This window comes from Sinocyclocheilus anshuiensis, unplaced genomic scaffold, assembly GCF_001515605.1.
Source record: "Sinocyclocheilus anshuiensis isolate Anshui unplaced genomic scaffold, SAMN03320099.WGS_v1.1 scaffold202, whole genome shotgun sequence".
Lineage (NCBI taxonomy): Eukaryota > Metazoa > Chordata > Actinopteri > Cypriniformes > Cyprinidae > Sinocyclocheilus > Sinocyclocheilus anshuiensis.
The window spans coordinates 869,805-884,242 of record NW_015542342.1 but is presented as its reverse complement, the minus strand read 5'-3'; the positions used below and the strand labels follow the sequence as shown (position 1 = coordinate 884,242).

Sequence of the window (14,438 nt, the reverse complement as noted above, 5' to 3'; positions counted from 1 at the left end):
TTTTCAAATATTGATTAAACGATCAGCCTGGGATTAAAGAATCAATGGTAACACTTTAGATTAGGGAACACACATTCACTAACTAAGAGTTTTCCCTCAATAAACTCCTAATTTGCTGCTTATTAACAGATAGTAAGGTAGTTGTTAAGTTTAGCTATGGGATAGGGTTAAGGGATCTAAAATATGGTCATGCGGAATAAGGCATTAATATGTGCTTTATAATTACTAATAAGCAGCCAATATGCTAATGATATGTATGCTAATAAGCAGCTAGTTAATAGTGTGTAGTGTTCCCTGATCTGAAGTGTTACTGAATAAATACAAGGTTGTCCAAATGAAGAGCACAATCAAATTGTTATATATATATATTTTTTTTTAATTTAAACCTAGCCCTAATAGCAAAGCTACAAATACAAGAGAACAGTGAATGAAGTTATCTAGCTGGCAGGAAGGTAACAATCCCCTGTCTCTGTGACCTTTGACCTCTTGTGTTTTAGCTCTTTGTGCCGCTATGGAGACAGACTCACATCAACCAATGGCTAGAGCCCGGCCACAGGAGATGTCAAGCCGGAGGGCCTGGCAGTTAAATCTGTGTGTGCGCTGAGGACTCTATGCTATGAGCAAGCTGAATGGACAATAGGGCTGTCAAAGTGGCTGAAAAACTAAATTCGAATTTTTTACTTAAATATTATCAATATTCGAATTATATTAGAATTTAAAAGGCATAATTTCAGTTAGGGGGAAAAAAAGCTTTTGGCTTCTCTCCTGAGGACACAAGAGGGCGCATCGAGCAAAATATTATGCCCGTTTCTTCAAAGCATAATAAAATAACACGACTATCTTTAAAAAAAAAAAAGTGCATAATGTTTAAAATTATGTTTATGAACCATATATAATTAATAAAGTTGCTTGTTCATGCATGTATGTATGCCTATTGTTTAATACAAAGGACCGAAAACCAATCACAAAAAGTACTTTCTTCATTTAAAAACTTGAGATACAGTGGGATGGGGAAAACCGCCATAAAGTCTCGAGACATGTTTTTTAAAAGTTGAACTTACATTAATTTTACATAGCTTTCTAAACATGCTGCTCTCTCGAGCGAGAGCAACGGTGATAGATGTCCCTCTAGAAAATGCGATGAATATGCGTTCTGTGTGAACGGCTTGGTTTCGGTTTTGACGTAAACCACAACATCTCTGCATTGATTGTTCTCTTTTTCTGCAATGTTTTGAATGAACAACGTAGCAGCGCCGCATCTAGTGGGTTCAACTGGACAGGCTAACAAAAGCATTGCATTGTCGTCGCATTTCGTACGCCACCGATAAAAAGCTGCCTGACGCACACCTAAAATTCGAATGTAACGTTTTTGCATTCGAATGTGGATTTTTATTTTAAATTCGACGAATATTTTAAATTCGAATTATTATTTTTTTTGACAGCCCTAATGGACAGCTTTGTTTAACTGACTTCAGTAATCGAAGCGTTGACCTCATGACATGACGAATGATGGCCACTCCATCTAAAGTGCTATGATGGTTCCCAAATTTTTTGTAATGTAAAGTTTTTTTTTTTTTTTATAGATCAATATATGGTTTAATTTCATGAAAACATGTTCAAACATTTCACCCCAATTATAAAATATTACTTTTATAACGGTTTTAATTTTTGCATTACTTAAATAAAAATGACAATGTTTTATGATAATGAGAATTTGGGGCTTAAATGGCATGAAAATGTCAAAAAATATTATGTTTAAAAAAAAAAGAAAAAGGCTTTATTAAGCAAAGTATAGTTTCTTGTTTTTCTTGTTTTTATTTATATATATATATATATATATATATAATTTACTTATGTATTTATATATATTTATGTATGTATTTATTTATGACCTAAACATGTTTTTGAGAGGTTTCATGATATTTCCTTATTTACATATGACAGATTAATATGTGTTTGCTGCAGTTGTTAGCTGGATGTTGTATAATAACCCCGAAACCTAAAGAAAAACAAATTATATTTACTGGATACTGGAGTTTTTTAAGATTTTTTTTAGGTTAAAATCAGCATTACAAAATTACCACAACAAAGTATAAATATTTAAACTTATAAAAAATGCTTTTATAAAATTTTTTATTTTTGAGTTACAATAATGAGAATTTTGGCGGTCAAATGTAACATTGTCATGAACATGTCACAATGGGGAAAAAATCTTTATGATTTTAAAAATAGGCTTTAATTTATTCAGCAAAATATAGTTTCTTGCTACTTTTTTTTTTCTTATATTTTTTGGGTATTTTCCCTGTCCCAGACATGTTCTTGATGGGTTTTCACGAGAATCTGCACCAAATTCGGGGGATCCCTTCAGCTCGAGGAGCCCTCTCGAACGCCACCCTCCGCGCGTCGGTAGGCCCCCGGGATCGCTTGATCGGTTGGCGCCGGACTGGATTTAACCACCCGTAACTCCCGAACCCCGGGGGCTATCGACGCGGGGGTGGTCTCATTCGAAAGCGGGCCTATAGACGATTCGCGTTTGAGAGGGTTCCTCGAGCTGAAGGGATCCCCCGAATTTGGTGCAGATTCGCCGCGCCGTTACGGAGATATGGCCGTTCAAAGTTTCAATGGTTTTCCATAAACCAAGCTTTAAAGCGTTTCATCCAGGTCGCCAGTAGCAAACAATAGAGCTCTGCTGGACAAACTAAGTAATTACACCATTTCAAGCATTTTATCCGCATTATATGTTCTGTAAAAGTAAATGTTAATATCGGCGGCATATCGGCGGCTTATACCGATCTGTGACAGGCTCATATCGGCCGATAATATCGGCAAAACGATATATCGGTCGGGCTCTAGTATTAGGTGTAATGAAACGTTTATGCGGTTTAAGGTTCAAAAAACACATTATTTTCCACATACTGTACATTATTGTTTCTCCTCTATGCCCCGCCTTTCTGAAACACGTCGATTTTTACAAAGCTCATTGGTCTGAAAAGCGAGGTGTGCTGTGATTGGCCAGCTATCCAGTGCGTTGTGATTGGCCGAATACCATATTCCGTGTGACGGAAATGTTACGCCTCATATTTACGGATAAAACATTTTGGTTTTCGTGGCCCCCTCTTTACTAGAATTGCCTCAGGCTTAAACTCACATCGGTTGACCACTGATGCTGTCAAGCGATCCCGACCTGTGCATTATCTTCAAGCATCTCTTAGCAACCTTAAACTCACCAAATTATTGCAGCTTCAAATGCTACAAGAGGCAGGAGAGATCAGCAGCTAAATTACACGGTGACGCATCGAGTTTCACCAGCTCTGAGTCACGGTGGAGGTCTGAGATTGTTTGAGATTGATGTCACTGGAGTCAGGATTGTGAATTTGCCTTTTCCAAGCTGCAGCGATAATGAAATACGGCTATTAGGGGGAGAATCAGTCATATTTCTGCCTTGCATGTGTATAATAATAGATGCTTTTACCCCTCGGCGATTCTCAGAATGGAAATCTGTACTGTAGAGTAACTAGCTAAAAGTAGTTATCTGACTAACTCAAGCAACAAGCAACGGTGCACCACAACAAAGCACTGTATTTCTGGTTTAAAAATGACATCGTATTTCACACACGGTCTGAAAGCTGTGTGAGCTGAAGGAATAACCAGATGCTTTCTTAAACTGTTCTCTTTCTTTCTGTGGAATTGGAAAGTCCAATGAATTCTAGTGAAGGAGTTTTCAGACGGTTCATGTAAATTATCCCATTTAAGCAGCAGTCCCTGCATGGCATTATAATTGTTGGTTTCTAATCGTGAAACATTTCTTAGTCTAAACATTTCTTTAGACTCATAATCAATAAAATATTAAGTAGTGCAAGTTCAAAGCTGTTCAAATTTAATGCTGCGCCCTAACTGAAAAAAAATATGGCTTTGATTAAATTATATTTTAAATCATAAGATATTGCTCCCTTAAATAGCTTCAATGTTGTACAGTACTTTTTGTTAGTAGCTTGTGGTTTTGATAACTACGGTTTAACTGCAGTTCAACTACTTCAAATGAGTAGTTTGTAGTATCTGAAACGCTTGGGTGATGCTTTAATTAAAACCCACTGAAAATCTCCACGTTTACCCCTTGCTCTCCATCCCACTTCATATAATCAGCCATCGGGCATAACAAATCTAGTTATGGGCAGCTGTGTTGGTGTTGGGAAGTGTTTTATGTTTATGGAGAGTGTTTCTGATTCACTGTTTTTGTCCCAGGCAGCATTGCGTTTAGATTGTTATTTTGGTACTTGAAATGTGGCTTATTTTAGATTTTGATTGTGCTGTACTGATTAGTCACGAGCAATGTGAAAGGTTATGGTCAAGCAGTTTATTTTTGTCATATGTGATTTTGGGGCAAACGCTTTCAATAGCTATGTTTCCATCCACCTATTTTTATGCTCATTTTGGATTATCGCATAAAAAAACGCTGGATGGAAATGCCAAGATGCGCATAAATTCTAAAAATGTGCATAAAAAACTTATGCGCACAACTGAGTAGGATAAACTTTTTATCCGATAAGAAAAAATGCGCATAAACTACGATGGAAACACATTTACTGAATAAATTCCACCATGCGCATTGAAAAAGTCATGTGACTTTGCGCTATGAGACGGGATAAATTGATCGAACCAGCGGACCGATCTCGTTTCAATGCATCTATATGTTGTTTTGGTCGTTCTGAAATGCCTGAGAAAAGTCTGTTATCAAAGTATTTCTGTATAATTACTGTCTTAAACGACTGCGTTCCCAAACAGCAGGCATCCACCTCTAAAAGCAATGACCGCATTTATTGTGTTACATCTGCTCTCTCTGAAGCACAAGTAATTTATTACATGAGAATTATTATATTCAGTGGCTTCTCCTATTTTTCTTAGAGATATTTGGTGCCAGTTTATCAGTGAAGTGACGATTTTGTTCTCTTTGACTCGTTGGATGGAAACGGTGCTTTATTCGCAAATATTTTATGCGATATTCCAGTTTTGCGCACAAGTTAATTTCGCATCTTTGGATGGAAACATAGCTAATGTTTTTGTCTGTGGTTTAACAATCGGGCTGCAGCAGTTACAACTAGATTGTAACTAGACGATCCTTACACAGCAGCAAAAGATTCATGTTGAAGCTTTTGGGTAAATTTAGCATCCCTAATGAAAATTAACCATGGTTTTATTATAGTAAAAGCATAGTAACCATGGATTTTTGGCGTATTGATTACCATTTGTATAACCACAGTTTTACTACAAATACCATGGTTAAACTATAGTAAACATGGGTAATTTGTGGTTACCATGGTTTAACTATAGTAACTAGGGTTTTTTGGTTTTATTTGTAGCAAAACCATGGTTGATTTTTATAAGGGATGTCTTGTTTTTAGCTGGCTGTGCACAGGAATGAACACAAAGCAATATACTGTCTTTCTTTTGTAGATGTTAAATAGAACCAAGGTGAAAAATACCAATCACAATTCAGTAGGCAGTTATTATAATGGCTTTGTCAGTAGGATTTTAAGGAAATGCTATAGTAATGTAAGGCAATAGGACAATTTTAATTGTATTTTTTTTAAATCTCTAAAGTAAAAAAAAAATGAATAAAAAAAATGGTGGAGTAAAATACTTTTGCTTTGGAATCACTGTAGATCAGTGATTTATTCAAGCATTCCACATGAAGTTGATTTGGAGTTTGAATTAGAATAACAGGAAGAGTAATTGAATTACAATTCAAAGAAGTTTAACACAGGGAAATGAAATGTTCTTCCACCCTGGTCAACAAAAGATACTTTATTTGATATGAAGAAATATTTAAACCAAATAGAAATTCTATAGTTGACTTATGACTATCTGTCATTCTTTCCCAAACTTTTAAACAAGGCATTGTCAAGCATTATCTTGACAAACTTTGCTTTTCTAGTAAAAAATTAAGTGAATTTCTTCTGTTGTTTTTCCTCAATTCATTGTAATTTTATTTTCATTCAAATTCAAGCTGCAATTCAGTATCATGTCTGCTAAAATGTCTTCATTCTCACTTTAATTTTAAATGGGACCCAACCCTGTTAGTCTGAGACTTATTAGTGGTTATTTTAATAAATTATTGAAAGACTTACAAACTGACAGGTTACTGGTTTGAATCAGTTTGAAGTAGGGCTGCATGATAAATCGCATGCGATATTTAACTCGCAGCATTAAATATCGCATGCGATTTATCGTGCAGCCCTAGTTTGAAGAATCCTTTCCTGAATTTAGAGTCGAATCTGCCAAACAGCTAGCTACCGAATCAACATATGACTTGGTTACTGAACTCTATTTTCCATTTATAATTTCCATTCCTTTTTTTTTTTTTCAGATTTTGCTTTTAAAAAAATATGTTGGTCTTAATCTCTAGGTGGGTCCTAGCATAAAGTTTGGCAACTTCTGCTCTAGATTGAACCTTCTTGGTTTTCTTTTGTGTTGATGGCGCATATATAGTGAGGTACATCAGATATCAGCCCTGTTTAATGATGAGTGCTGTTTTTACTCAAAACCTCTGCATCCGTTTGGTCCTTCACAGAAAGTTCTGGGAGACCTTCATCTCCATCTGTCATGAGAACCACAGTCTCCACGGCATCACCTTTGAACAGATTAAAATCCAGCTGGAGGCTCTGGAGCTGAAAAAGACCTACGTGCTCAACCCGCTGGCCCCAGAGTTCATCCCTCGTGCCCTGCGCTCGCAACATCCCCAGGGTCCCGGCAAGCACCAGCACTCCCCACCCAAGGTACGAGTCTTCATCCTGTACAAATCCCAAACACTAATAATCAGATTACTTGGAGATTTGATGAAACCCCTTAATAGGCCTGGGCGATAAAACGGTATCGATATTTATCGACGGTACACCTTCTTCGATAACGATATAAAAATATAGCGCACGATATAGGCACGTGCTATGAGTGACGCACGCAGCACACACAAACACATGCTGAAATGAGTGCTGTGCCTGCCTGTGATGAGGAGATTGTAAATAAAGAATGAATATTAGTCGAATTTAAAATAAACATTTGCAATGTTATGAGTGCGTCAGGGAGCGTCATCAGTGGTGCACGAGATGCGGTGATGATGTAAGTGACGTTGTTGCATTTTAACGTTTTGTTAGTCTAGCCCACGAGACGCGCCGCTGCTGCGTTATTCATTCAAAATATTAGAGAAATATAGAAGCTCAATGCGGAGAAGATCTTGATTAGGTTAAAACCGAAACCAAGCCATTCACACAGAACGCATATTCAGCGCATTTTTTTAGACGGACAAATACGACTGCTGCACTCGTGTCTCAGAGAAGAGATGTATAGAAAGCCATGCAAAGTTAAAACAGTTAAAACTTTTAGAAAACACGTCACGAATTTGTGGAGGTTTATTCCTTTTCACTGCGTCTCATATGTTTTAAATGCAGTGTGAATCTGTGTGAATGAAGCTTCGGCTCTTTGGATTAAGCAATGCATAAATACATTATGCTATTTTGTTCATAATTGTTTATGCAATTTACGAAATTATATTTGATTTTTATGAGTTAATTTAGACGTAATGCACGTTTTTTTATAGAGTTACTTCCTTGCGTTGACAATTTAAATGAACTGCATTATTTTGTTCATTGCGCCCTCCTGTGGCCTCGGGAGACAAGCCAAAAGTTTCCTCAAGACTTATTTAAATCTGCATATAAAACATTAGAAATTAGATATTTGTTTCATTTTTATTTTGTGTTTGTTAAAACAAAAAATGTGTTGTTTGTCTCAATAAATCGGGTTAATTTAAAAATACAGTGGTTAAATAAAAAAAAAAAAATTCTATTGCTCTTTGTTTTAAAAAAGGTTATAAAAATGTCCATAATTATCGATACCGAACGATATGAAACATTATATCATTGATACATTTTTTAGCTATATCGCCCAGCCCTACCCCTTAACTAGTCAGAAGCAACACCAAGAACAATCCAGACTCATAAACTGTTTTTCTGAATGAGAAAAGTAGCTGTTATGCCCTTGATTTTATTAAGTTCCTCTAGCATTTCACACAATGCCACAATTGGGCTTATAGCACATTCAGGCCTCCTCACAATACAAGAAATTCCTACTAAATGGGCCAATTTTATATCTCATTGTGCACGGAAAGGAGGACATGACAGTCGCAACGTCTGCTTGGATACGGTCAGTGGCGTCCACGGCGGAGGGTTTGATATGACGTGCTGTGATGTGGAGTCACGCACGCTCTCCCCCGCTGACATTAGTAAAAGGGTTTGGCTCTATATAATAGAATAGATTTTCAATCAGGTCCTGAATTTCGGTGCAGGATTGTGCATATATCACACAGTTTTACTCGTTCCTGCAGGTTTCGGGTTTATAAGGCAGGAAATTCCCACAAACATTTTATATTATGTACATTTAATATCGCATGTAGGTTAGATGTAAATAAATCCAGATAGAATATCAGATCAAACCAGTCATTTGAAAACAGCGTGTTTCAGCTGTCCCCCGTCTTCTCTCTTTCACTCTCTCGAAGCAGCTTCACATCAGCACATCTCATCTGCACTACAAGAGAGCTGCTGCACGCTTCAATACGAGACATTCGCTCGCGTTCGGGACAGTTCACAGAATTGTCACTTGCCTAATTGGGCCACTGTTGCATCGTCACAAAACTGTATCATTTGCACATCTTTTTAAGTCTTTTAAAACCATTCAGTACTTGCACGCTCCAGAGACGATTTTCTGCGTGCTCACAGTCACATCCAAAGCGCGTGCACATAAAGCCGCTTCGAAAATACCTTGCAAGTACCAAATTGAGTTATTTTTCACAGCTTATTGTGCTTAAACGGCCAAATACGCACAAAATTGTCAAAATGCCTGTCCTGGCGAGTATCCTCGTAAACACAGTCGAATTTGTCTTAAGTGAATGTAAGCAGTTAAGAAAGAAAACGCATGTGTATCAGTATATTGGATCCCTGCATCCATGATAAATTTCAACATAGATTTTTATATTGCTTCTACACGTATACTTGTAAAATAATGGAACATTAGGTCATGAATATTGTCTCAAAAGTCATGGAAATTTAATCAATCAATCCTCAGTCCTAAGGGGAGGAAGGTAAACATGCCAAAAATAGATGAGTGAGGAGACTTCCTCTGCCCTCTTTTTTCTGTAGCTCAAATTTGTATCCGTTTATCCTCACCCCCTCCATTTCCTTTGAACTAGCTATAGAGGATTATTGACTGCTTGATTTAGTGGCTTCAAAGTCCAAGTGTTTTATTGGTGAATCTCACAAAACCAGCTCAAGTCGTGTTTCACAAGCCTATTTATCAAACTTTTAAGATTTTGTTTGTAGATACAATTTTTTTTATAAAATATGCATACTTTACACCAAAAAAATGTGCAACATTTTACTACCAAATTATATGTAATATCTAATTAATTTAACTTAAACTGGAAAGTTTTTCTCGACATCTCACGATATTGGGCTTCATGAGTTCCTATCGCGATGAATGATGGGATGTGCTTAGACATAAATACCACTCTGAAGTGATATATCATCACAAATAATCCCCTATTAACCCACACGACTCCAGTCCATCAATTAACATCTTGTGAAGTGAAAAGCTGTGTGTAACAAATCCATCATCAAGATGTTTTTAACTCCAACCCGTTGCTTCTGGACAAAATATGGGTGTTTTATCCATAACATTGCTTTCTCCAGTGAAAAAGTCATCTCATATGAATCAGGAGAGAAATATGCACGGATGTAGCACTGTTTCAAACACAAGCAAGGTGCAAAACAAGTATTTTGTTGGATTTTGATGTGAGAGGACAACAGGGGATTTAAAGTTAAAACATCTTGATGGATTTGTTTTGTTTCTTTACAAACATGCAGCTTTTCACTTTACAAGATGTTCAAACTGATGGACTGCAGTGGTGTGGATTACTTGTGGATTATTGTGATGTTTTTATCAGCTGTTTGGACTCTCATTCTGACGGCACCCATTCACTGCAGAGCATCCATTGCTGAGCAAGCGATGCAATGCTACATTTATCCAAATCTGTTCCCATGAAAATGATGGGGAGAGAATTTTAAAGAGATAGTTCACCCAAAAATGAAAATTCTGTCATTAATTACTCACCCTAATGTTGTTTCAAACCCGTAAGACCTTCGTTCATCTTCGGAACACAAATTAAGATATTTTTGATGGAATCTGAGAGCTGTCTGGCCCTGCATAGACAGCAAGGCAACTGAAATGTTCCCAAGTCCAGAGACGTAGCAAGGAGATCAGTAAAATAATCAGGGGTTCAACCGTAATTTTACGAAGCTACGAGAATACTTTTTGTGTGCAAAAGAAAAAAAAAACGACTTTATTCAACAATTCGTCTCCTCCGCATCACCCTGTAAACAGTGTATGCTGTTGTGTGTCAGCTGCGTCACGCCGGATCTGTTTACTATGTTGTTGTGATTTGATCTGAACGGAAACAGCGTATCCGTGTGACGCAGCTGACACAGAACAGCATACACTGTTTACGTCCAACGGATATTCTCCAAAATGCCACCAGGGTGATGCGGAGGAGACGAATTGTTGAATAAAGTCGTTATTTTTCTTTCTTTTGGGCACAAAAAGTATTCTCGTAGCTTCGTAAAATTATGGTTGAACCCCTGATGTCACATGGATTATTTTACAGATCTCCTTGCTACGTCTCTGTACTCGGGAACATTTCAGTTGTATTGCTGTCTATGGGAGGGTCAGAGAGCTCTCAGATTCCATCAGAAATATCTTAATTTGTGTTCCGAAGATGAAAGAAGGTCGTACGGGTTTGAAACGACATGAGGGTGAGTAATTAATGACAGGATTTTCAATTTTGGGTGAACTAACCCTTTAAGCAAATTTAAATTTTTGGGTGAACTATTCCTTGCAGGGCACTGAGCTTTGGCATTTTTCAGATATGAGACCATCTTGCGCACTTCCTGTCGCATGCATGCGCTCTCAAGTGGCCAAGTCGTAAATATGGGTATTTGCCCATCATATACATTCCTGGTTTGATTTTGCTTACCACCCTCCCAGTTTTCTCAACATCAATGATGTCACACTTTGGATGGGTTAAATGCAGAGCACTAATTCTGAGTATGGGTCACCATACTTGGCCACATGTCACGTCACTTTCAACCATAACTTAAAAGGAACGATATCAATCTCAGTCCAGCACAAGCTTTGCCATACACACCAAGGAGGGAAAAACTCAAAACCCAGTTCTTTACCAAATAACCTCTCTGATGTATCTTGATTGGAGTGTGATTATAGACATCTCCCAGGTGCGTCCCCATTTTTTGTGCTGTAATTTCCCAGGCTTTATACAGAAAGTGTCTCATCAGTTGCTATTGAGATAAGTAGCGTGATCGGTGATCCCCGCAAACGTGCTGACCCCAGAGCAGCGGTGCTCGGCGCTGCCAGGACTCGGGCCAGCAGAACGCCTCAATCGCCCGTTGATGCTGTCAGCATGTCATTCTGTATGCACTCAACGACATTGATCTGTTTTGAAAAGGCACGCTTTCCCAACGGATCGCATCAATACACTCTGATTCGGAAGTCGTTGGCAGCACAAAAAAATACAAGCGAGGGTTTTTTCCTTGTACATTGCGGTGCTGTAATTCAGGCACCAAGAACAAGAGTTTGTTCCACTCCATTCACTGATTGTCTTTGCAGTTAGTGCTGTGCTTTTCTTGGAAATCATCTGTGTGTGCTCCCAACCGCCTCCTCAAACCGCCCTCTGCCCTCATTTTACTGAAACTCCACCCACGTGGAGCCAACTCCCCGACCAACGTATCACGAACATCTCAGACGCGATTTGCCTGACCATGTGGAAGTAAACCATTGTAACCGTTTTGACAAATCAGTGCTGCCTCACGGCGATGCTCTTCACCAAGGAAAGGGGAAGCACGACCCCCTGACCCTGTAACTATAGTTAGCACACTAGATGCGTAAGACCCCCTTCCCCCTTCACTTTCCCTACGCAGACTCCTTCATCCTCTAACACTGATTCACTCAAACCCTCCTCTTCCTCCTCAGGCGAAAGGACAGCTGGCCAATCACACTGAACCCTTCCCCCCTGAAGGCTTTGGTAAGTCTCTCTCTCTCTTTGACCTCTTGTTATTGAAGGTTTGAACGTTTTCACCCAGGCTTCTCTTAATTGCTCTCATTACATGTTCTCTAGCTCTGAATTGCTATAGCGTGAGGTTGTTACAATAGCGTAATCACATCAATACATGTCAATTTGTGGGCAAATATTAAATGTGTTGGCAAAAAAAAATAAAAATGCTTAACAAACCAACAACCAGATCCAAAGGGAAAAATCAAGCATTGTTCTCCATTAATGCATAAGTACTGTCAAGATACCACATACTGTATGGTATTGTTATAAATTCTAATATTCAATACAGCTGTAATAATAATATTATTAGAATATTATTAACAAGTAATTTGTACAAAAACAAATAAAATAATCTGAATAATAATAATATAAATATAAATGCATATAAATAATTAATATATATAAATAATATAAATGCATTTTACATTTTTAATTTACTAATATGTAAGCATTTTTATAATAATGTATTCGCATCAATACATTAATAATGTCAGCTTTAACTGTGTTTTTCATAGGGTTAGAGTTGATATTATGTTGATATTTAACATATAATATGATTGGCATTATTAATATACAATATCATTGATGATAATATTCTAATATTTGACTCAATTAATAATGCGTAAAAGTGAATACAAAATTATGCTGTATAATTAAAGTTCTGTGTATATTTAAACGAATAGTTCAAACTAAAATGACCTTAATCTATTGATTTATCTTATATACTAGGATTGGCATTACATTTTTTTACATTTTCACATGCAAATTTACATTTTTGGTATAATAATGCGTGAAAGTGAAGAAAATATATTTTTGGATAATGAAAATTCTGTGTATTTTCGCTGTTATCATTCAAATCTGCAAGTAGTGCCGCCGGCGCCACTGTCGACCACAGGGGGTTTTAAAGGTATATTTCAAACAAAATTGACAATATATTGATTTATCGTGTATATATACGACTGTAATATCCTAATAATAATAATCATATCCTAATATTTGGTATAATTAATGTGTGAAAGAGAAGTTATTTGTAGTTACTGAAAGTTATTTGTGTATTTAATGGGAATTTTCAACCAGGAATGAAAATTGTCATAATTTACTCGCCCTCATGTCGTTCCGAATGCAAATGAAACCCGAGACATTTCTGTCCCCCAAAACACTAAAGTTTCACAATGTTCATGAAGACAGCATTGAAGGAATCCATATCATATTGAAATTCACCAAAGTAGTGTAGTTGTTGTATTTTATGCCAGATGCTGTGGTTAAAAAGCTAATATAAAAAAATAGTAGCAAGTGCTGTACATGCAATCATAGTACTTTATTTCCAATTCTACCATCTTAAAAATACTTTTCCACTTTAACATTGCATACCTTGGCACTGGTATGCTGGCAGCAGGTAATATAGTGTTAAAGCTGTGTATAGATAGCCACTTAAGATGAACTCGAGGTGGTCAAAGTTTACCTGCTTAACATTCATATTGAGCAGTTCCTGGAGAATGTGACGGAGAGGTCAGCAGCTGCATTAGCCTCTCATGAAGGAGATGTTTTCACAGCCTTTGACCTCTGATTGGAGAGTTTGAGGATATTATTGGTGTGATGTGTCAGTGCTGTCAGAACAAATCGAGGTCATTAGTTTGTGGAGCGCCGCTTGAGTGATTGTCGAGGCAGAAAGTGAAGACAGAGAGCGAGAGCATAGCGAGAGACGAGATCAGTCAAGTGGATCCAACTTCCTTCCAGCCTCACTTCTCGCCCAATCAAATCACGATCCCGCCGATGATGTGGCAGCAGCGACAATTCTCCCTGAATTACTTCCTTGGATTGCCATGTGTCTGGGCCAGGTGTGTGTGTGTGTGTAGTGTGTGCTGTTCAGCGCTCCTGAGGACATTTCGGGATGACCCTGAAATTGTTAAAGATTAGGGTGTATCAGGGTGTAGATTTTCACACTATAGCTTTTAGATCAGACCTATTGAGCAAAAGGTCTTTAGGAAAACCAGGGTGTGCACAAAGGAACTGCACACGAATCAGTATTGGGTGACTCCATGAAACAACAAGAACATGTTCAGGTTATAGTCCACCTTAAAATATATTTTTAGTTTAATAGAGTGTTACTTTTATTATTTAATTTATTTATTACTTTGTCGTATGATAATTATGAAGTAAATGTGCTTAATCGTCATTAAATGTCATTAAGGTCACAGTGGATACTTCCATTCTTTATGCAATATACAGTGTGTATATATATATATATATATATATATATATATATATA

The 14,438-nt window shown here is 37.3% G+C and overlaps 1 protein-coding gene across 2 annotated transcripts in view; it reads left to right on the top strand.

Moving 5' to 3' along the window:
• The window catches only part of LOC107691233 (probable helicase with zinc finger domain), a 71,730-nt gene that overhangs the window by 42,533 nt on the left and 14,759 nt on the right, over nucleotides 1-14,438 (top strand). For both annotated transcript variants that reach the window (XM_016489741.1, XM_016489742.1), the window contains 2 exons: nucleotides 6,569-6,773; nucleotides 12,088-12,139. In XM_016489741.1, coding sequence (XP_016345227.1) covers nucleotides 6,569-6,773; nucleotides 12,088-12,139 — 257 coding nt within the window. The remainder of the gene's footprint in view (nucleotides 1-6,568; nucleotides 6,774-12,087; nucleotides 12,140-14,438) is intronic.